Consider the following 24,868-nt stretch of genomic DNA (forward strand, 5'->3'; position numbering starts at 1 on the left):
GCGCGCGCGCCCGCGCGCGTGTGTGTGGTGCATGCGTTCGTATGTGTGTTTGCATGCACGCACACGTGTGAAAGTGGTGTGGTGTGGTGTGGTGTGTGGTGTGGTGTGTGGTGTGGTGTGTGGTGTGTGTGTGTGTGTGTGTGTGTGTGTGTGCATGATGTATGTTTGTGGAACGTGTGCACACGTTTGTGTGTATGTGTCTGCGCTCTCCCTCTCTCTCTAGTATTGCGTTTTGTTTTTCCATCAGTGTCACCTAATCTGTGAACGTTTAAGTCTGAAGACTAACTTTTGGCAGGAGGAGAAACAAGGATACTGCCACAAAGAGGAGAGGGGAGGAGAGGGACAAATAGACAGACACAGAAAGAGAGAGAGGGAAAGAGAGATGTGTGTGGAACACAGAGACAAAGAGAGAGAGCATCCGTTATCTAAAATTTGACTCCCAAGTCAAATCTTCGTTCTCCTCATTGAACTTATTTCCTTTTTTTGTGACAGCAGCATGCACAATGCAAAACTAAACAGATTTCATCAGTGCAGTTCATTATTTCATTCATAACTGAAACATGTTTGGGGGTTTGAGGAGAAAAAAGGAACGAGAAATAATCTGCTGCAGCTGACCTACCTCCATTCTTCAAGATTCTTTAGCAGCAGACTGAAAGCAGCTGCAGCAACAACAAAACTGCACGCACTAGAAAAGCAGTGTTTTTGGCTGGAAATCTGCGATTGCAAGACACTCATTCTAACGAAAATATGGAACATTACATGATATCAAAAATGTAACAAAATAAACAAAATTCAAGACACCCAGCTGAAATAGCTCCAGCCGCGTATGTTACATAGAATCCTTGGAACAAATAGTGTCCTGGAAGAGATGGGGCTGTAGATAATAATTATTGCGATTTTTGTAGGAATGAAAAGGACAACATTGAGCACATATTCTGGAGATGCAAACATTCAAAACACTTTTGGTTTGAAGAATTACTGAGGGTAAAATATGTAACATGTACCAACATTTCAATAACTGAAAGCATGGTATTGCTTTGCATTGCTCAAAAGGTAAGCACGGACACAGTTTTTGACCTGCTGATACTTCTTGGAAAAAATATACATCTGTAATGTGAATTTGACAAAATTAATGCAGACCCAATTTAGCAGCTTTTGAAAGACACATTTCCTGGTGTTATACAATAGAAGAACACAATGCAAACATAGAATGCAACATACAGGACTTCAAAGCAAACTGGCGGTCTTATAAGATAGTAATTACAAATATTTCTTTAATGTCTGAATGTCGAGCGTGTTTTATACATGGCAATATTTTATGTTTATGTTGGATAATCAAACAAATCTAAATGTTTGTTTCCTTTCTTTTCAGTGATTTTCCCTTTTATTGTGAAATGCAAAAAAAAAAAAAATTTTGAAAAAATCAATTATGAAAAAGACACTACTAAGCCAACAGTATGCCAGTTCATATCCCACAGATACTACTGACACTATTCCGTTATAGATTTACGTATTTCTCTCTCTGATGGTTTTTTTTGTTTTGTTTTGTTTTTGTTTTTTTTGTTTGTTTGCTTGTTAATGAATGAAGATAGGTCACAAAACGTTAAGCTTATAGTACGGTTGTAAGGAAAAGAGAAAGGAGATGGAGAAGAAAGATTCTTTGAAAAAACATATTTATGTTACATAGCCTATACTTAAAGCAAATATTACACGTGATGTCTAAAACTAGACTGCCGGTGCTGTGACTTGTTTTTGCACACTTTCATTAAAGTCATCGATGTTCAAAATGCATTTGTTTCAAGACAGATGGGTTTTCAAAAATGCCAGCATCCGCTTCCAGGAATCTTCTTGTGCAGCCGCGTGATCAGCCGGGTTACCTCCCCACGACATTTCTACTTCTGTGAACACAGAAAACAAAAACTTTTAAAAAAATCTTCTGGGTTCTAGATATGACGATATTCTGTGTACATCAAAGAAACGTTCATGTGTGGAATATGATAATGATAATTATGATGAAAACTACAACAACAATAAAAAGAAGAATAGTTAGAAGAAGCAGAAGAAGAATGTACATTTACACAGCGTCCTTTCTCTTCAAGAGCTCAGGGCATTTGACGTGAAAGAAAAAGATGCAAATTACATTAAACATTCATGACCACTCTTTCTTCAAGGTGCCCCCCCCCACACACACACACACACACACACACACACACACACACACACACACTCTACCTCTCTCATTTGTCATGCATACAAAGTGAGGTGACAGTTATAGGAGAAGAAGGAAAGAGTGCTCTTAGAAAGGTTTTGATATGATGAGTTTCAGTGAAGAGTGAAAGGCAGAGATGGAACAGGCACAGCACAGTGTCACAACCGGATGCACGGATCGACCGCCACTCGCTTTTGGATCATAAACTTATCCCCATGATAGGCGTGCAGAAAACAGTTGAATTAGAAAGTCGAGAACAATATCCATTCTTATAGTAGAGTGGTTTATTGCATGAAGTTGTAGAGGAAGCGTTTTGTTAAATGGAAAAGAAAGTATTGTTTGACAGTGTTGTGTGCTTGATGTTGGGTTACGTTTAGCAGGATGGCGGTGAACATTGTTGATGCACTGCGGAAGTGGCGTGTTGATCGTGTGTTTAAAGCCTGAACCGGACTATAAATGGCGGGCGATTTGAATCAAGCCAGTTTCTCACCAGAGTCTGACACTGTGACGTCGGTGAAGTTTTATTCAAAATAAAAGCCTAATAAAGCTACGGTTTGGCTTCATTTATGGCAGAGAGCGAGATTTGCCTAGCAGCTTCCAATCTAGACCTGGATTGACTTTGGAAAGTACAAAATGTGTCAGCTACACGTAATACAAAATTTGAATGCAGAGAAAAGGGGCGGAGCTAGAGCCGTTTGTGTTTGCGCTAGACGTGTCTGTCAGATAAAAATAGCACCAGCACGTGGTACTATCCGGTGAGAATTGGAAAGCATGCAGACAGCCCCTCGACGTTGGCAACTGTAAACGACCACATTGTTTGTAAAACATGCAAACGGAGAGAAATATGACGATCTACTAACCTACCGGACACGTGCTCGCGCTCTTTATAGATAAACTCCGCCCCTTTCCCTTTTATGGATAGGCTCTAGTGCGCATGCGCAACCGAAACCTTGCTCTCGGGAGTTAAGACTTTAAGCGTGGTGAAGGAGGAAAACTTGGTCAAAGGGAAGCAGATATCAGGATCACACGATAGAGACAATGTCCGTGCAGATCATGCACTCATAGTTCACTTTGATCACAGTATTGACGGGCACAATAGCCGAGTGGTTAAAGCGCTGGACTCTCAATCTGAGGGACCCAGGTTCGAATCCCGGTAACGGCGTCTGGTGGGTAAAGGGGGGAGATTTTTTAGGTTTCACAACTATACAAACGGGTGCGACATAATAGTGTTGCACGTAATATGGTTGCTGGGTTGATATTTAGTCACGGTGCACATAATGCAAAAGGAAAAAGAGATGGGTGTGCTTGGAAATGTTCACTGTCACAATTAAACAGTATGTTACATGTAAAGAATAATGATGCTGTGACTATACTATAGTGAGGTGTGTAATGTAGGGTTTGAAATGTGAAGTCGAGTGTATAGAGGTATTGTGGTGAGAAAAGGAGTAGACTGATTGTCACTCTAGAAGTATCACGAAATAATTATAAAAACAAAAAAAGCATACCCACATGCATGTGCAAACAATCACGCGTAGAGATGTATTGCTCTGGACACAAACCAGTGATGTATATACATGCAAGTTAAAGCGTGCAGATGGATAAAAGGTGTTTGGCACTGATAGTTATATGTTAAAATTCTGCAGTTAGGACTTTGAGAGAAACAACATTTGTTTTATATGGAATTGGAAATTAATGTATCTTTATTGCGTGTGAGTAAATGGAGAACAACTTACGGTGAAAGTTGTCTCCCATCTTTAATTTGGATTTACCGCGAAGTTACGCAAGGGAAGTAATTTGTTAAACATTCTCCCTTGAGGGATTCGAAGTTGAATTTGTGACATTTGGTTGAAGGTTTCGGATTTTTGCCCAGTGTGAAGAAAAAGTAATGTTTGTATCAGCTTGGACATTGGTGATTTTTGGAATAAATTCGAACTGCTTTTGAACTGTGACACTGTGAGAAAGAAGGGGTGAGATGACCAGTGAGACCCCTGAGTGTACTGGTTGGCCTGGCCACTGTCCGTGCCACATATCCACACCAGTGGTGACTTCAGCAGTGTCCAGCTTGTGTGCATTATAGTCACTGGTGTTTAACATCTGTGCTGGTACATGTGCTTGAGTGCACTGGATTCTGGACGTTATGTGTGTTTCTGTGTGTCAACGCCCGCTGTACAGACAGATCTATATGACTGGACTTGGTTTCCAAGCCCTTGTGGTGGACACAAATATCTATGTGTGCAGCGGTGTGTGTGCGGGACAGCAGGGCAGTATGAGGCGTCTGTGGTGTGTGTGACTGGTTGAATTGTGGTCCTTTCCTCAAAGCATCCCAAACGATAATAAAAGAACTTGTGTATGTGGTTGTAAAACTTACGTTTATTTGGTTGCAGTGTCGGGAGAGTTAGTGGGATCGGAATTATTGTGGGTGGTTTCTTTTGGGTTTGTTGTTTTGAGAGTCCAGCATTTAGCGTACCTCGACACACAGATATGACGAGGTAGGTTGTTCCAGATATGAGGAGCAGCAAAGAGGAATGAACGTTCACCTCAGGTTCTTGTATTGACACGAGGAAGTTTCAGAAGGTATTTCTAGGAGAAAGAGCGCACGGTTCTTGAGGGCGTGTGAGCACTGGTAAGGTCAGAAAGATAATTAGGTGCAGGATAGCAAAGACACGCAACTTGTATTTAATTCTCGCTTCAATGGAGAGCCAGTGCATAGTTCGTAGGTATGGAGAAAATAGGCTAATATGGTCAGTATGTGGGTTAGTCAGACGTGCAGGAATGGAATGATTGTAGTGAGACTCTGTCGTTCGGAAAGATTAGGCAGACGTAACTTGGGAATTTATCATCTGATCACTTTCTACTTGTCAGGTCTATTGCCATTTAAATTCAGTTAAAGCCATTCCCACGCTGAATCCCAGAAACATTCTACCAGTTCCTGAAAGAGGATCTGAGTGCAGCAAAGGAAAATAGATGTTTAACAAAAATGTACAATGGCCTTTTAATCGTAATGACAATACACATCTTCAAGCCGCTGCTGTGTAGTGTTTCACATCAGTTTGCAGATACAGTACAGAAATATTAGTTGAGAATCCAAGTCTGTTCATACAACTTCATATGACATGTACACACAAGAACTGCAGCAGACGAAATGTGTAAACAAAAATTAACATGCCTTGAAGACAGCACGCTGCCTTTTGGTCACCAACAGTACAGCCACATAAAACAAAACTAGCGAACTGTAACCCCTGATAGGAATGAAAATCTAAGTAAAGCAAAAATAGATAACCATTATGCACCAAACTTACACATTCACTGCCGTTCTTACTAAGATAAACGTTCAGAGAAATAACAGACACTGTTTTCTTCCAGTTTCACATGCAAGTAAGCTGGTCATTCACTTACTAAAACTTGGGTTAAAACAGAAACTGCAGTAAGGGGTGTACGGCGGTTCCAGTAGGTGACCTGCCCCTGGATAGTGAACCACCTCCATCAGATGTCTCTTATCCTCAGGGTACATGCTGTGACAGACGTCGGCCAGTTCCACGTTCACCACCTGATCATCGTCACTCACCAGCATCAGGACGTGGGCTGAACTCTCCCATACCTGACACACAAACACACGTGCTCGTCACCCCCATCCCCCAATCTGTGCGTGTGTGTGTGTGTGTGTGTGGTGTGTGTGTGTGTGTGTGTGTGTGTGTGTGTGTGTGTGTGTGTGCAGACATCTCATCTTGCAGTAAACTTTTCCTCATTCAGCAGCTAGGAACGGACAGACAGAGACTCACAGGGATGAGATCATCTCTGGTGACATGATAGCAGTCTTTGCCAATGAATCCTTGTTCTGCTTGCTTTGCTTTACTCAGGTCAACCCTGCAAACGAACATCTGAGTGTAAATAAGGCCGAACAGACGAGGAAAGGAAAAAACACAAATGTATGTTTGATTCGCTTTACTCGGGCACATTCGCACATGACGATTCACACTGCCTTTAACACTCTACTATCAGGTCAGAAGAACTGAAGGAATGAATGGAACCTTGTTCCTGAAATCACGTTGTTGTGTTTACAGCACACAAAGGTGAGAGGTGTCATCAAGACAACAGCTGTCTACAGGAGTCTGATCTCTGAACAAGAACTCATTATATGTCCATCTTTTTGTAGTGCATGTGCACTGGAAAGCAGAGGAGAGACAGGACAAAAGCTCACTTCGCTCCTTTGCAGATAAGCGTTCCGTCCTTTCGATGTAAATCATACAGGGTGAAACCCCACGGAGTGTTCACGGTCACTGCTGCCTTTACCACCTGCAAAGTAGTGCGGCTGTTCTGTTGAAACATATTCTGGTGATGCCCACCCACACTCATGCAAGCACACACACACACACACACACACACACACACGCTCACACACTCACACGCTCAAACGCACACATACAAACACGCACACATGCACACCCATCCTACACACACACACTGACACAAACACACACACTGCGCATACACACACAAGCACACACACACACGGACAAACACACATAAACACGCAAACACACACACACACACACACACACACACACACACACACACACACACATTCTCACAAACAAAAACACAATCAGCACATGCAACTTCTGCAGGCTGAAACATTAAAAATCAATATACATGCATGAAAAGTTATCCGGAAGCACAAACACTATGCACACAAACACACACACACACGCATACGCACACACGCATCCACGCACATATGGTGGTGGTGTGTCCATCGATATCGATGATGACCATCGTTGTCATCCAGCTGGGGGATGGGGGGAGGGTGGTGGTGGGGTGGGGGGGATGCTTATGAATCTATCTGTGAATGCGCAGATGGCTGAATAGTCCAATCTGCGCACGAAATATTCGCTGACAGTTGGGGCAGACAAAGACAGGCATACCATTGTCAGGGAGCTTGTTTGCCCGTGACTTTCTGGCCTGCCTCTTCTCAACAGCTGCAGCAGTCCTGTTGGCCTCGCACAACTTGGCGCCTTTGTGCACAGCAGCGCGCCATTTGTCACGGTCCACTGCAGATTCCTCCCAGGAGTCAGGGTTGATATCAAACGCTTTCAGAGAGACTTTCAGAGTATCTCTGAAGCGCTTCTTCTGACCTCCGTGTGATCTCTTCCCTTGTTGCAGCTCGCCATAGAAGAGCCTTTTGGGCAGCCGATGGTCTGGCATGCGCGCCACGTGTCCAGCCCAGCGAAGCTGGGACTGCATCAGGATGGTGAAGATGCTGGGAAGGGTGGCTTTTGCGAGCACCTCTGTGTCTGGGGTCCTGTCTTGCCACTTGATGTTCAGTAGCTTCCTGAGGCATGTTGTGTGGAAGTGGTTCAGCTTCTTGGCATGTCGTTGGTACACTGTCCAAGTTTCGCAGGCGTACAGTAGTGTGGGGAGAACTACTGCTCTGTAGACCTTTAGCTTGGTCTCAAGACTAATGCCTCTTCTGTTCCAGACATTTGCATTGAGTCTACCAAAAGTTGCGCTTGCTCTTGCAATCCTGACGTTCACTTCATCGTCGATTGTCACATTTCGTGACAGTGTGCTGCCAAGGTATGTGAACCGCTCCACCGCACTGAGTCTCTGACCGTTGACTGTGATGTTGGGCTCAACGTAGGGTTTCCCTGGGGCTGGCTGATGGAGAACTTCAGTTTTCCTCGTGCTGATGGTAAGGCCGAAGTTCCTGCTGGCAGTGGCAAACTTGTCGACGCTGAGTTGCATGTCAGCTTCAGATCCAGCGTTGAGGGCACAATCATCAGCAAACAAAAAGTCTCTGATGATGTCTGTCATGACCTTCGTTTTTGCTTGAAGCCTTCTGAGGTTAAACAGCTTGCCATCTGTTCGGTACTTTAGGCCGATTCCAACATCGCCATCTCTGAAGGCATCAGTAAGCATTGCAGAGAACATGAGGCTGAACAGCGTTGGAGCCAGGACGCAGCCTTGCTTGACACCATTTGTGACAGCAAAAGGAGCAGATGTTTCGCCATTGTCCTGGACTCGAGCCTGCATGCCTTCATGGAATTGGCTGACCAAGGAAATAAATTTCCGAGGGCATCCGTACTTGGCCATGATCTTCCACAGTCCCTCTCTACTCACGGTGTCGAAGGCCTTAGTGAGGTCGACATAGGTGGAGAACAGATCAGCATTTTGCTCCTGACATTTCTCTTGCAGCTGCCTTGCAGCAAACACCATGTCGGTGGTTCCGCGCTCTTTCCGGAATCCACATTGGCTCTCAGGCAAATGACCTTGGTCAAGGTGTGCTGTGAGGCGGTTTAGTAGGATCCTGGCAAGTATCTTGCCTGCGATGGAGAGCAAGGAAATGCCCCGATGGTTATCACAGGCTTGCCGGTTCCCCTTTCGCTTGTACAAGTGAATGATAGATGCATCTTTGAAATCCTGGGGGATCGTCTCTTCTTTCCACATGAGTGAGTACAGCTGATGGAGCTTCTCAGTCAGCACAGTGCCTCCATCCTTGTAGACCTCTGCTGGTATGGAGTCTGAGCCAGGTGCTTTGCCACTGGATAGCAGACGGATTGCTTTCTGGGTCTCAAGAGGTGTTGGCGGATCGTCCAGTGCTTCGTTGATGGGGACTTGTGGGAGACGGTCTATGGCTTCATCATTTATGAAGGAAGGGCGATTTAAGACACTGTTGAAGTGCTCAGCCCAGCGTTCGAGAATTTTCTCCTTCTCGGTGATCAAGGTATTCCCATCTGCACTGAGGAGGGGGGATGATCCTGAGGATGTGGGGCCGTAGACTTCTTTTAAGGCATCATAGAACCTCTTCATATCGTGCCTGTCAGCATATCCCTGGATCTCATCAGCTTTGTCACTCAGCCACTTATCCTGCATCTGGCGTAACTTTTGCTGAACAGTCCTGCGGATGGCATTGTACGCATCCTTTTTTGATGTGGACTTTGGGTTGCTCAGGTAGGCTTGATGCAGACGGCGTTTCTCATCCAGAAGCTGCTTGATTTCATCACAGTTTTCATCAAACCAGTCTTTGTGCTTTCTGGTCATGGGTCCCAGGGTCTCTGAAGCTGTACTATAGATCAGCTCACGCAGGGTCCTCCAGTCAGACTCCACATTCTGGTTGTCCAGAGAGGCGGATTCCAGACGATCTTCCAGCAGCTCCACAAAGGACTGTTTGATGGTGATGTTTTTCAGCTTAGCGATGTTGAGCCGTTTTGGAGCCTTCTGGCCTTGGGGGCGTCTCTTGGGCTGGATTCGAATATTCAGCTTCGAGACTACAAGGCGATGGTCTGTCCAACACTCGGCGCCGCACATGGTCTTTGTTACACGTACATCTTGCCTATCCCTTTTCCTGACGATGACATAATCGATGAGATGCCAATGCTTTGAGCGAGGGTGCATCCATGACGTCCTGTTACGGGTAGGGAGGCAGAAAACTGTGTTGGTTATCAGCAGTTCGTGCTCTGCACAGGTCTGAAGCAAAAGCAATCCATTTGGGTTGCAGTGGCCCACACCGTGCTTTCCAATCACTCCATCCCAGGAGATGTAGTCAGAGCCAACTCTAGCATTGAAGTCCCCAAGAATGATGAGCTTATCTGCTTTAGGGATAGCAGCAATGACAGAGTGAAGGTCCTCGTAGAACTTCGCCTTCACTTCATCCGGGTTGGTCATGGTTGGGGCGTAGGCACTGACAATGGTGAGGTGCTTCTGGCCAGATGCCAGTGGGAGTTTCATGGTCATAAGCCTATCGTTGACTCCCTTTGGGATTCCAGCTAGCTTGCTGACAAGTGCTGTTTTTACTGCAAAACCAACGCCAGCCTCACGTCGCTCTTCGCTTCCTCGTCCACTCCAGAAGAAGGTGTAACCAGATCCCTGTTCACAGAGCTCGCCTTCGCCTGCAAGCCGAGTCTCACTCAAGGCTGCGATGTCAATGTTGTATCTGGCGAGTTCGGATGCAACTAGTGCCGTTCTCCTTTGGGGTCTGTCCGCGTTATCTCTGTCCAGGAGAGTCCTTATGTTCCAAGCACCAATGGTGAGAGGAACGATCCTTGTTTTTTTCTTTTCTTTCTTGTTTCGACCGCTGATGTAGGGTCCCCGCCAGCCGCGGTATGCTGGCCAGGGTGATATGGAGCAGGCAATTTTTAGGGCACCTTTTCTAGCCCCTTCCTCATGCCAGGGAGGTGAGCAGTGCATTCCTAAAGAGGGCTGCTCAGACGCTCAGACGGCTGCCGAGCTCCATCGCTGCTCCTGTCGACGAAGAACGACCCTATGGCCTGAGCCGCCTGCGTGCAGGTCTGCGGCTGCGACTGCCAGTGTACCCACACCTGTCGTTTCGTCGCTCGCCTGTCGCCACAGGACTTGGGGGTGATGAAATGATGAAGGATGAAAGGTCATTTTGGATGACTGATGACTTGCGCGATGAGTTTGTTTAAAGTGAAGAGGAGTTGCGCAACGTCGACCTCACTCTCTCGTCCGGGTCCACCAATTTCCAGTGGCAAGACTAAGTCGAGACGACTGGAGGATGAGCACGGATGCAGTGGATGACCAAGATATCCTTTCGGTGTCTCATCTTGCTCTCTGCACTCCACAGTGCGTTGCTGTAACCGCCTTCCTCTCCGTTGAACCGATAGGTTTCTTCCGCAGATTCTGCCGGATCCAGACTTCGCATGCATGGGTAGACACACCCCGGGGGCCAACTGCGTGTGGCATGCACACAGCACGGTGGAGCTAGATGGCCGTCGGTGGCTCTCCTGAGCCAACGCCCTTTTATGGATCTCCATAAGGGTGTCTAGCCACCCGCCTCACCAGTCCCGGAAGGGAGCGGTGGGAGTGCCGGTTTAGTCGCCGGCAACCTGACCCTGAACAGGTTGTACTGGATTACAGGTTACCAGTAGCAGATCTAATGACTTGACCTGATAACCTATATACATACACACAAACACACACACACACACACACACACACACACACACACACAGTAATCCTACCAGAGGACATTGCAGAGCAGTCAGCATTGCAAATTCGCCCCCCTTTGAAGAACCCACGACAGCTATCCCACAATCCTTCACTGCCATGTTCGAAGTGAACCATGACACTGCTTCCTGTTTTCACACACACACACACACACACATTTATAATATCCAGAGCATACATACGTGTACATATTCGGGTGAGTACGTTTAACTGCGTACAGCATGCAATTGCGAACGATTTGTGTTCCGCCCCACTTCGAAGCATTCTCACCACGCACATTTCACAATTTAACGTCTGCTTCCACCTCGTTCTGATACCTTAATGAATAATCATTTCCAGGAACCAGGTAAACATGAGCTATTTCCACACATTTTCTTCTCTTCGCAACCCCTGCCGACCAAGTTCACAAACGTGCTATCAAAATCCTGAAATCAAAGGAAGCTTGTAGTAGGACTTGAACTAACACACAGCTTAGAATTGCTGATTTCATTACAGATGTTGAATAAATTGTGCATTACCAGTGCTGGGATGATCTAAAAAGCATGTTCATAACAGATCAGAACGACAGTTTTGACACAAAACTCCAGTGGCGTTTGCAATACGACCATTGGGTATTTTCACACGAGTCTATTTGCGAACTGTGTTGCACAGATACTGAGCCCTCTAAAAAGGGTGTGTTTGTGTGGGTGTGTGGAGTTCGTTCTTTAGTTTAGCGTCTTTTCACTATTAATGATATCAGACGATAAAAAAGAAAAGAAAAAACCCCCAAAACAAAAAAACAACAACAAAAAAAGTGGGGTGGGATGGGGAGAAAGGTGTGGGGAGAGGGGAATGAGAAGTCTGGATAATACAGAAAAGGTAGAAAACTACTAAGAAATGCATAACTAACATGAAATTAGCTTTAACAGTAACAATTCAATAATGGTGATAATAACTAAAACCATTAACACAATTATGACGTACATTAAATGAATGTAGAAATAGGGCTATGAAATAATGCCCTTTGAAAGTTTTACTAAAAGAACCCCGTTAGAAATAATTTCCCAAAACTCATCTGCTGAATAGTTACTCTCTATAAAATACTTGGGCAAGAGGATACGTAACTGCTGACAGTGAAACAAACTATCGCAAGAAGATACGTAACTGCTGACAGTGAAACAAACTAGGATGCAAGCCGAACTACTTACCACAAATGCATATTACACTTTTACTATATTTTGTCTTCAGCGCGTCAAGTTTTATGCGGAAGAAAGTACAGGTTATTAATCTTGTATAGCAAGCTGATTAATTCGGTGTTTTTTCTTTGATAATATGTTCGGGGAATAAGTGTAAGTGTTTAAATGTGCGTTTGTGTATATGCGTGTATGTGTGATCAAAACGAAAAATACAACAATGTGGTGCGATGTTCCCATAACGTTATGTCTAATGAGTTCAAGACCTGCTTCTGTTCTAATTGTCTACATGTACCCAAAACCATCATTCGCAATTAGATTTACCTGTTCGCATTTACCGTCAAGCCCCCCTGCTATTTCAATCGTTGAAGAAACGTCGGGGAAAATAAAGTAGACGAAATGTTCCTGTTGCAAACAATTGGAGAAAACCTTCCAAAACAGAGGAGCCACATTTGACAATCGTACGACATGTTATCAGTACAATAAACACGTTGAGCTGGTCGCTTCGACTGGATCGTTCGCAGTCAGGCCTATCTACCTTATATACGTTCATTTAAAGCTGTCAACTCTTTCATTCCTTGTAGAATATTCAGCCGACACAACGCAGAGAACAGCTATCCTATGTTTCATCATTCATTCTTAGCAAATACTCGGCATATATAATTAAACACTGCATTCTCACCTGGAAGTAGTCGAGTGTGACACCCTCAATGGTGGCGGGCAGATCCTCAAACCTGAAGTGAGGCAGCGCCAGTACAGCAAAGCCATGTGATGCCAGCAGACCAGCACGGGTATCCATCAGACCTCCACCGGTGCCGAAGATGTCAATCACACCGGGGTGGGGGCCGTCTCCTGCAGCAGCATCAAACCATTCGCGATGACTTCAAAGGTCAAGAGGACTTTTATTTACTGATGAATGTTCTTCAGTCTGCAGACTTGAGTTTGGTTCTCTTATGTGCATCCAGGCGCAGGTTGATTATGTTGCAGTTCAGTTGTTATATGATGAGTTAACATGTACATGTCACTATGAAGCCTTTGAACTATTGCTGCTGGTGCTGGGTGGTGTGTGATTTGATTCAACATGCAGGATATATCACTTACTGTAACCCCCTTCTTTCCTCTTCTTCTTCCTTAAGGCTACGTTCACACTACGCCCACCCAGCAGCTGACAGCAGCCGGCCGAGAATCGTGTACACGTAATTTGTGCTTTCCCTTCATGAATGCGAGCGGTAAGTGTCCAGACTGGCGGCCATCCGTCTCTATACGTTTCCAGCCTTTAAAAAATTATCTGTGTATTATCATTGCCCCATGTAGACAGGTACCAGATGAGACGGAAGGCTGACCCAAGGGACGTTTCAGTTTCAGTTTCAGTAGCTCAAGGAGGCGTCACTGCGTTCGGACAAATCCATATACGCTACACCACATCTGCCAAGCAGATGCCTGACCAGCAGCGTAACCCAACGCGCTTAGTCAGGCCTTGAGAAAAAAAAGAATAATATAGATAAGCTTACATAAATAAATAAATAAATAATAATTATGATATAAAAAAGGTAGTAGTAATGAAAATAATAATAAAATAATAATAATAATAAATAATAATAAATAAATAAGACAACAATGATGATAAATAAGCAAATAAATGTAAAACATGAAGACACACATTCACACATACACCCACACATGCATAACAGATATGCACCAAACACGCAGTTTCACAGATATGAAAGCACAGTCAAATACATATAAACGTACATGAGCTCCAACACACACACACACACACACACACACCACATTACCCTGCACCTCCTCTACCCCCCTCCTCCACACACTCATTTCTAGTCTATGTATCGCAGCTTCCACGGCACACACACACACGCACACACACACACACACACACACACACACACAAACACGCACACACACACAGATGAACGCTTACTTGTACAAGCACACACACACACGCCCATATCTCCCACCCCCAACTCCACACATACATATACAAATATATATATATATATATATATATATTTTATATATACGTTCCAATATCCTGTTGCTCCCACAGTGTAGGCATGCATACACTCACATACCTCATCTACCCCACCTCCTCCCTGCACCCCCACCTCCCCCCCCCACACACACACACACACACACACACACACATGCACAGAACTCTCCTGACACTTGTGTACACTTACACTCTCACGCATGCACAAACGCACTCAAAAACAGACCCACACATACACACACACACACACACATACACACACGTACAGAGGCTGCCACTGATTGGCCGCAAGAGGATTGGAAAAAATCTCTGATGCCAAGAACGTGGCGTCTAGTGTCTTGCTCAGTCTATTGTATTTGGAAAAGCCCACAGAGACTCTGTTCCGTTTTGAAGAAATTTGCACAATGTTGGTTTGGAAATGATGCCGATATTTGTTTGATTTGCAAAGCATCGTGCTCTACCTTTCATGTTAGACTTACGGCCGCTCCCTCTCTCTGCTTTTATTTCTTTGAGGCGATCGATGGTGTGATGGCCTTGTACCTGTTCTTTTTGACATTCTTTGACTTTTCTGAGGATTTCCGATTTTCCTAGATGTAGGCCACTCGTTGGTGTTGCGTTACCAGCAAGTCTGTCAGCTCGCTCATTTCCCTTAACTCCTGCATGTCCCGGGCAGTATGACCATGTGAGTTTTTTTATCTGAAAGTTGCGCGTTGCCTTATGCCACTCTGGGCTTCCCATTCCGTTTTCAATTTTCTGTATGAGGTTCATTGAGTCGGTTAGAATCATGGCATGTTGGTTTCTGGGCGTATGGATGGTTTCCGGGCATGTTGGTTTCCGGGCTCATGACTGTGAGCTGTGTGGGCAGTATTTGAAATTGTGTATGTGGCTGAAACTGCCAGGTGTTAAGATCACGTTGGTCAGTTGTTTTACAGGCAGTCTACAAGCTTCAGAACAAAGATAAGTGATTTTTTTGTGAATTTGATTAATAATTTGTCATCACGTTATTGTTTGTTTGAATTATTAGTAAATTATTGAGAGGGCTCAAAGATGGATTGTCCGTCGAATGCACGGAAAAATCGCTTATCTTTGTTGTGGACAGAGTGATTTTTCTGTGTGATTGACTGATAATTTGTCATCGCGTTATTGTTTAATTATTGAATTATTAGTGAATGACAGAGAGGGCCTAGAAACAGTATAGCACCGGCCGAAACCACGCACAAGTTGACCGTTGTAGTTATGCAACGCTTAGCGGACCCATCATGACTGTGAGCTGTGTGGGCATGGGCAGTATTTGAAATATACAGAAGGACCTGTATTTTTCTGCAAAATAAAATCTGCTACGCAACAATACCCAGATGCACCCTTCCACTGGCTAAGAGGAGACAACCTGACAAAAATCCCCAATCCCACGGCTTTCATACAGTACCAATGGGATGAATGGCTGTTGGGTTAAACAGTCACTAACTGTATGCAGTCTGGCCTTAGGGCGACACCAGGCTGACGGACTCCACACAGATGGACATCCATTGCCCTTCCCTGATAAGAGGCTCTGTCAGGGCGACCGAATTTTTTCCCTCACCACATAGAACACCCTTCTATGGATACTAACAAAACCCTGTCTCGCGTGCACCTCGGGGATCAGCTGCATAGCACGAGACATAAATTCAGATCCCCAAAACCCCAAAACAGGCGTGGCAAAAGAGGTGGGAAAAGATTGTGCTTAGGTAGCAGAATGACAAAAGCAGAGCAGGCTGTCAAAGAAATTCTTTAGAATCGGCAGTTGGAATTGTTCCAGCGCGAGAATGAGAATCTCAACAATTGAGAAATTGGCATATGATTTTGACATTTTATGTCTCCAAGAGACCAGGACAAGTGCAGACAGACCAATACATTTTGAGAATTTCACAGTCTTTCAAAGGAATGAAGGAAGAGGAGTAGCAATCATACTGAACAAAAACCTAAAAAACAAAGTTTCCACCATAAATCTAGAGAAATGGTGTAGCAACTCATGTGAACTAGTGGGGGTGCGTCTCGAAAAACCTGACGGAATTCACAAAAGCATTGTGCTCATCAATGCCTATGTTCACCCAGGAACCTGCACAAGAAAAGAGGATTGGGCCTTTTTAGAGGAAATAGAGAACGAACTTGGAGACTCAGTCATTATCTGTGGAGACCTTAATGCAAGATCGAAGCTATGGGACCAGTGGAACACCAACCCACAAGGACTCGCACTTGAAGGAATGATAGGGGAAATTCTTCTTAGCCCATTAACAACCACATCCCCAACTCGCCTTGGAACAAGACAAGGGGACAGTGACAGTGTGATCGACATTGCTCTAACATCTCCAAAATTCAGAGCAGAAATGAATGCAGAGGTGCTTCCACACCAAGGCAGTGACCACCTCCCGGTAGTTTTCAGTCTACAGAAACTGTCAGATAAACGCTGTATGAAACCGCGTGATCTATTTCAGTATGAAACCAAAGAGACAACCGTCATCGAAAAATTAAGACGCAGAAGAAACAAAAGAACGGCACCGAACAGGATGCAAACTATTCAGCCCCCATGGTGGAATATCGACACACAGACAGCCTGGATATAAAAACATGCGGCTGTCAAACTTTGGCAAAAAGAAAGAACAAAACCATCTCTAGTCAAAGATATTGAAACAAAAATGAAAGAAAAAACTAAACAGTTTGAAACCATTGCTCAAGAAGCCAAAAATGACAAGTGGAAACAGTTTTGCGAGGCACTCAGTTATGACTCAACATTGACAGAGTTCTGGCAAATTTATCGTCGCATGGAAGGGAAAACGTGCACAACAACAACCCCAGACATGGTAGACACTGACGGAACCAAGCTTAAGACAAACGAAGAAAAAGGATCCGCCCTGCTCAAACGTTTCATACAACAGAGCGATCAAAGAAACTTAGTTGAGAAAAAGAAATATGTTGAGGAGTTAAACCAAACCCTTATGCAGACTGGACCTGATGATGACTTGACAATAGATGATCTAAACGAAGCAATAGCTAAATGCAAGAAAGAATCAGCCCCTGGCCCAGACAAAGTTCGCTACTCGGACATCAAGGAACTATCGGAAGAAGACAGAAGCAAACTTTTCAATCTATATCAAAACAGTTTCCACAATGGACATGTGCCGGAGGACTGGACACACAGCTTCTTAAAACCCATACCAAAACCAGGAAAGGACAATCATCAGGTAAGCGGCTACCGGATCCTAACCATGCAAAACATTGCCGGAAAGCTCATGGAACGCATGATAGCCAGGAAACTTGCAAGGGATCTTGAACACAGGCACATTCTCCCTTCAAATCAAGGTGGTTACAGAACAGGCAAGTCCACATGGGAAAATGCAGCTGCTTTTGCATATGAGGTGTATGAAGAATTTCAAAGGAAAGAAGAAGCACTAGCAGTAGCAATCGACCTTGAAGATGCCTACAATAAAGTCCAGTTTGCACACCTCATGGAGCTGCTACTAAGGTATGGAGTAAGTTTGACACTGACAAGATGGATAGCAGCAGCGCTTCAGGAAAGAACCGTCGTCCTACGCCTTGGAGATTGGATGTCTGCACCTTCTAAACTATCCATGGGACTGCCACAAGGGTCTCCGCTCTCTCCTGTCCTCTACAATGTCTACACGAAGGGCCTTGCAGACTTAAACAACAATGGAATAGCTCGGGTACTTACTCTTGCGGATGATGGCATGGTCTTCAAAACTTCAAAAGATGCTCAGGAAAGAACTAAAGCCGTCCAGAAACAACTAAACAATATGCTCAATGGTGCAAAGACACAGGATCTTCCATCAATCCAGCGAAAGCCCAAACGTTGCTGTGTACCCTCAACAACAGAACCGCGAGCAAATCACCACCTTCTGTGTCATTCAATGGGATTCAGATCGAGAAAATTGAATGCCTACGCTACCTAGGAATACACTTCGACAGGATGCTGACCTTCAGAAAACATACGGAAAATACTGTTCTCAAATGCAAAAAGGGCCTTTCAGTCAATGGCAACCAAAGGTATTGAACAACGCCACCTCTTCCTGCTATACCAATCACTCGTCCTCAGTGTGATCGACTACGGACTTGGGCTAACAACGCCGTCTCAAAGCAACCTCTTAAAATTAGAAAGAGTTCAAAATGAAGCTATGAGGCTGATCCTTGGAACAACAAAAGACACGCCCACAGAAACCATGCGATACCTGCTTGACCTTCCTTCAGTGCAGGCCAGAAACAAGTTAGAACAGGTCAAGACCTACTTCAAACCATTAGAAAACCCTCAAAACCCACTGCATGACGCAGTCAAAGAACCAAAAGGCAGCCGTCTAGGACGAGGAAGATCATGGATGGGGCAAGCAGAAGGCACAATCCAGCTAGTATGCCGACTACAAGTCCTGAAAGAAACAAAAGAATGGGAGAAAAACCCCGAAAACCTCAACCATCTATTCAACACAGCCATTTCACCCACTCTAGGAAGACATTGTCAGGAATGGCCAGAGGGCAAAACTGATGCGGAAGTGAAGCTACTCATAGAAGAAAACAGTAAAGAAGAGGACATCATCACATACACAGATGGCTCAGTCACCAAAAACCAGTCTGGTTGGGGATTCACTGCGACACAAAATGGAAAAACAGTTAGGGAAGAGAATGCTGCCTACAAAATCACAACCTCCAGCCTAACGATGGAAGTTGAAGCTGTGACACATGCCCTCCAGTGGCTATCGTCCATCCATACGCCCGGAAACCAAGGGACGAAACTCGGCAATTATATTGGTAACTTGAATCATTACAGTTATTATTTATTATTTATTTATTTATTTGTGTAAGCTTATCTATCATTTATTCACCTTTTTTTTTCTCCTCAAGGCCTGACTAAGCGCGTTGGGTTACGCTGCTGGTCAGGCATCTGCTTGGCAGATGTGGTGTAGCGTATATGGATTTGTACGAACGCAGTGAAGCCTCCTTGAGCTACTGAAACTGAAACTGAAACCAGTAATATTCGTGTTTTTTTCCGTTTGGATGGCGCCGTATTATTTCTAGCTAACAGTAACTAGCTCTGTGTGTGTTGCTGTGTGAGGCTGACGGCAACTGGTTCTCAGCGACGACCGAGCTCAAGTGTGAACGAGCCTAACTCTGTGAAGTAGCGTTGGTCGCCACGAGGAACTGTTCACCAGATTCCTCCAGGTTTGTCAGTTGAGTGTCAAAGCCTGAATATCTGCAAATGGCTTTGGCGTCCATTCTGTAATGGTGTCTGCCCATCCTTTCTTTTGTCTTCCTCTCCATTTCCCTTGCTTAACTTGCTTGACAGTTTCTTGGAGGACTGGTTTAGCAAGGCCATTGCATCTTCTGTATGTGGCAAGTTGAGTTTTTTGGCAGCATATATTCATGTTGTGCAGTTTGTTGCTTAATGGTTTGGCGCTTTTGGTCATTGGTGATATCAGAGTATCTTGTGCTTGGTATCTTGAAACAATACCTCATTTAAATTGTATTCTTCTTTCCAAATCAGCCATGATGGTCCATGACTCACATGCATACAGGAAGAAGGCCATCGATGTCATCTGTGAAGTGAAAGTTCGTGATGGTTCTTTCTCCAGTGCTGACTGTGTCGACATGATCTTCATGTGCGTCAGTCATGATGCGTTCCAGGAATATGTTGGATAGTGAAAGATTCAGGAGACAGCCCTGACTCCAACCGAAATGTTCTCCAACAGCACCCTTTTTGAGTACTTCACAGGTTGCATTTTGGTACAGCTGCGTGATGATGATAATAAGCTTCTTCACATTGTGTTCATTGTGGCCTATGGCGCCTCCTGTCCAAACTGTCAATGCCTCCTTGAATTATATGACGACGTGACATAACTCCCTCATTGTCTCATGTGAATGACCAGTGCTGAGTTTGATTTTCCAGTCAAACTTGGGAGAAAGGGCGAGACTGGGATTCGAACCCAGATCTCATGGACACTGTAGTTACAAGTAAGCGTCTTAACCATTCTACCACCTTCCTCTAACCAGTATCTGCTTACAGCCGTAATCTGTTCAGAATCATTTTGAGCACTAATTTGCTAGTATGGCTGAAAAAACTGATGGTAGTTCTTGGGGAGGGTGACAAGTAGTGATTGGTCCATGGTGTAGGCTTTCCACTTCTGTGCTAGATTTGTTGCAGATGGCAAACTGGATGTCAGTTACTGCCTCTCTGTATGGGTGTTGTCGATGTCTGCAGCCTTGCCACATTTCAACAACTTCACTGATGCTACAGCTTCACAGAGTAAAATTTAAAGTCATCCTCAACTGATGAATCTTGCACAGCTAGTACACTGGGATGTAAATTGCTGTTTGATGTCGAATTCACGGGCAGTGCTCACTTTACCTTTCTTGTGGTGTCTTTTCCCTGCATGAGACAGTTGCCATATTAATTTTGTCCTGAATGGTGCTGACTTTATTTTGTTTCTGTTTGGGCGAGCCTTTAACAGCCATAAAAACTTTGTGTCCTTGCTGTCAAGGATTATCTCAGTGCTGATTCTCTTTCCCGTTTTCAATTTCATTTTGTGATTTTTGACTCATGCTTGTTTCGCATATCTTCAAGATACTGCTTGTAATCCATGGCTTTGATTTCCATCAGCTTATCACAAGGACATCTGTTGCTGTTTGTGTCTTCACTTGGTTGGAATGTTTGTGAGGGCTTCAAAATCTTCAAGCAGCAGTAGTGGGGCAAGCATTCTTCCAATGACAGCTTGGAATTGTTCAGTGATGTCGGGATATTTCAGTTTCTCAAGTTTGAGTTTGAGTCATCTGTTTTTCCCACTATTGTTGTCCCTCAAATATACTTTAAAGTTAATCATAACAAGGTCGTGATCACTGCCAAGGTCAGCTCCTGGGAATGGTCCTGTATTTCTTTGTTGTTCTTCCATATAACTCCACAGAGGACCATGATGTGCCAGGTGTATCTGTCTATCTCATGGGTCAGTTCTTCCATAAATTGGATACAAACTGACTGTGATCTCACGTGTTCCTACGTGACCCAGTCCACAACTTTTCAGTCAACTGGCATTTACCAAATCAACACATCATCTAATCTACAATTGATGTTTGAATCTTCTGTGTCAGCAGTCCATTTTGTAACTAACGTGAAGTAGCTGCTTGCTTTAGTATATTTCAAAGAAGGAAAAAGAACTTGAAAGAAATAGTAAACATGCTGGCACTGAATAATAATGAATCATTACGTCTCAGTTGTTCTTCATAACACAAACAGCCATCAGTTCGTGGGTTTGTCTCTGTCAATCCTGCTCAAAATTTCTGAAGCATTTTATCAATTGAACCAGGATAACACCAGGATATGATGTATTCTACAGATTAATATTTCATGTGTCAGGACTCACCAGGAGGCAAGAACATCACTCCTCGCACACCCCCTTCCTTCACAGGTATCCGTCTCACGTCTGCCGACTTCTTCAACCTGGTCACCGTGGTGCTGTACAGAGGTTTCTGGGTCGTCTCATTGACAACCAGATCCTCCACAGACCAGTGACCCAGATAGAGGGACAGTGTGTAGAGGACAGGGTCTTCCCCGTTCTTCACCACCATGCGGACGTTCTGTGGGCCAGAGGGGCAGGGACTCAGACTCCAGAACGGTCCCATAGGGTCCACACCTGACACACATGTGGAAGGTTGGGTTGATAAACCTGACTGAGAAAGGTGCATATAATTCGTTGTTTCAACAGACTTTGATATTCTGTGTCCACATATAATGATTCATGTAAAACTACATCCACCTGTTGCAGCTCATGTAGACTGATGCATAGCAGTCCATGTCGAAATAATATTCCAAGAGTTCCAAAAGGTCACCTTTTTGCGACTGAAAGCCCCAAACTGTTCCACAATACAATAACACGTCAGTCTTATCTGTGACAGAACAGGAAGTAGGAAAAAGGCCTCCTCAACATGCTGTAACTATCAGCTGGGACAAAAAACAAAACAAAACAAAACAAAACAAAAAACAAAAAAACTGAGCAACAACCGATTCTACCTGGAGTGTTGGTGGCTTGAGACCTAAAGGTAAATCTGGATGGGCTGTAAAATAAAAGTGGCTCAGCTGGTGAAGCTGTCGTAATCTGTGTGTGTGTGTGTGTGTGTGTGTGTGTGTGTGAACAGCTATGTTGTTAAGGTGTTTGAAGCGACTTGATTATCGAATGAAAGCTATTATATCAGAATTTATTGAACCCATCAATGCTCAGACCTCTTACCTACATCAACATTCCAGGCAGAATAATTGTGTGCTGTTTTGCTTTCTTTTCCCGCGACCTATTTGAGCAAACTAAAAAGAAAACTTTTGGAAGATTTGTAACTTAGTTTTGGTTTACCGACTTACACTAATATCTGGTAAAGCTTTCAAGAGTGTAACAGTTAGAAAACACTTTTTTTTCCATAAATACGTCATGTTGTGTTAGCTTCATTTGTACCCTGAAATACCTGTGTACGTTCCTCCAACTGAAGCATCTCGACTCAGGTCAAGGTCACCTTCATCACTGGACACGTAGTGACCACACGAGGTAAATGTCACAGGTTGTCTGCGCCACTGTGCCTGTGTCGTGGCATACAACGTGACCTTGGCCTTCGTTGGCAGGCCTTGAACTTTGATGTGAACTTTCTGGTCAAAGAGGCTGACCTTGGGTGTGACCTGTATGGGGTCTGGTTGGGAGGACACGTGGAGGTGATGGGTGGGGTGCTGCACGGAAATCCGCTGTAACATGGGACTTTGCTTCCTTGAACACGCCGATGCTGTGAAGAATCAAAGAATCTGTGAGTGAATTGTTACATTATAATCACATCTTATAAAGTTGAATCTGTACCAAAAGAAGATACCAAACCAAACAAACATAACAATCAATATATAAGGTAAACAATCTGATGCTCATGATATTAACAAAAGGACATTTCGTTTCATTTCTGCATAGGTCCTGTCTATTATTGGACTCGTCTGGAAGGTTGATGACGTCATTTGTGTGACATAAGCTTCACAAGCAGCTCTTTCCAGTAGATATGTCTTGCATCTTACTTATGCTTACTGCGCATATTTTGTGAATAAACGCATGGAGCTGGAGCTGGCGAAAAATCACCCTATGATGATCTGGAGATCTGGACATCAATTCTTCCAATCATATTGTGATGCCATTCTTCCTGGCTACCCTTAATAGTGCTGAGATAAGCTATAAAAGATGATGATTTCAGCTATGAGGCATATTCTCACGTGCATGAAACGATGCCATGTTAAATCTTTTCTTTAAACACCAGATTAGCTCTTTTTTGTTGTATGCATTCAGTACAAACTGTCCTTCTTTACAACAGTCTATCATTTCATTGTATGTGTTATTTATCTCCCCCTTTTTTTGTTGCCTTTGCTTTACTTTAAAGTGTACTGAGCATGCTCCTAGAGCGTGTTTCACGCTCAACAAACCACAGATTATTGTTGTTATCATTACCATCATCATTATTATCATCATCATCCTTCTCAGTATTATTATTATCATTAGTAGTTGTAGTAGCAGGAGTAGTAGCATATATCTAATATCGACCTCATGGGTCAAGTCAATGCACAAATAAAGAACAAGAGCCATTCATACCATAGAATCGAGTGGTACCACTAAGGAAAGCTGTTAACTTGGCTTTCAGAACGTGGCTGCCAATCTGATGGCCTGGAACAGAGAAAAAGACTCGAGGTTCCTAGCATCAATAAAACGCACAAAATCTATCGAAGGAAAGAGACATACAAACATACACACGTGAGCAATGACGGTGCTGTTTCACTGAAATGAGAGTCACAGAGACAGACAGGCAGGCAGACAGAAGCAGGGACAATGAGAGAGCAGGTTGACTGAAATAAAGGCTTTTGGTAATTTAACGCTTTGCTTCCCATTAACAAAGAATAAGTAAAAATAATAACTGAAACAAATGAGTAAAATGCGTTTATACCCTATGGATGCCAAATTTAATTTGCGCTTTAATGCACTTCATCGTCCACTCAAACCAAGTTGTCAACGACAATCCACATGACCTGGGATATGTTCATAATGAGACCCTCGAATAAGGCTCGAGCATCTCCTGCACACTGAAATTTTCCCCGTCCACTGCTGCTTCACACCAGGGATTAAAAACCAGTCACAAGGGGCTGCTTCACACCAGGGATTAAAAACCAGTCACAAGGGGCTGCTTCACACCAGGGATTAAAAACCAGTCACAAGGGGCTGCTTCACACCAGGGATTAAAAACCAGTCACAAGGGGCTAAGTCAGGGGAATACGGGGGATGAGTGACCAGCTGTACACCGTTCTCTTTCTGGAAGTCTAGAGTTGCAGGAGCTATGTGAGCTCGGGCATTGTCATTGCCCTCTTGTTCCAATTCTTGGACGTCACACCCACCATGCTTTAAACACCTTTGGAAGGCAGACAGTGACGTACCACTCAGTTTACTTACGTCCTTTCTTGGAGGGGTACAGTTGCAACAT

General features: G+C 44.2%; 1 protein-coding gene across 1 annotated transcript; it reads right to left on the reverse strand.

Moving 5' to 3' along the window:
• Positions 1 to 1,797: 1,797 nt before the first annotated feature.
• Positions 1,798 to 24,868, reverse strand: LOC143296686 (bile acid-CoA:amino acid N-acyltransferase-like). Its single transcript, XM_076608717.1, has 6 exons — positions 24,838 to 24,868; positions 22,838 to 23,146; positions 21,748 to 22,017; positions 13,028 to 13,197; positions 5,666 to 5,807; positions 1,798 to 1,898 (listed from the first exon to the last, which is right to left on the reverse strand). The coding sequence occupies exons 1-6, from the start codon at positions 24,866 to 24,868 to the stop codon at positions 1,798 to 1,800; spliced, it is 1,023 nt and encodes a 340-aa protein (XP_076464832.1).

The sequence above is a fragment of the Babylonia areolata genome, chromosome 21, assembly GCF_041734735.1.
Source record: "Babylonia areolata isolate BAREFJ2019XMU chromosome 21, ASM4173473v1, whole genome shotgun sequence".
Lineage (NCBI taxonomy): Eukaryota > Metazoa > Mollusca > Gastropoda > Neogastropoda > Buccinidae > Babylonia > Babylonia areolata.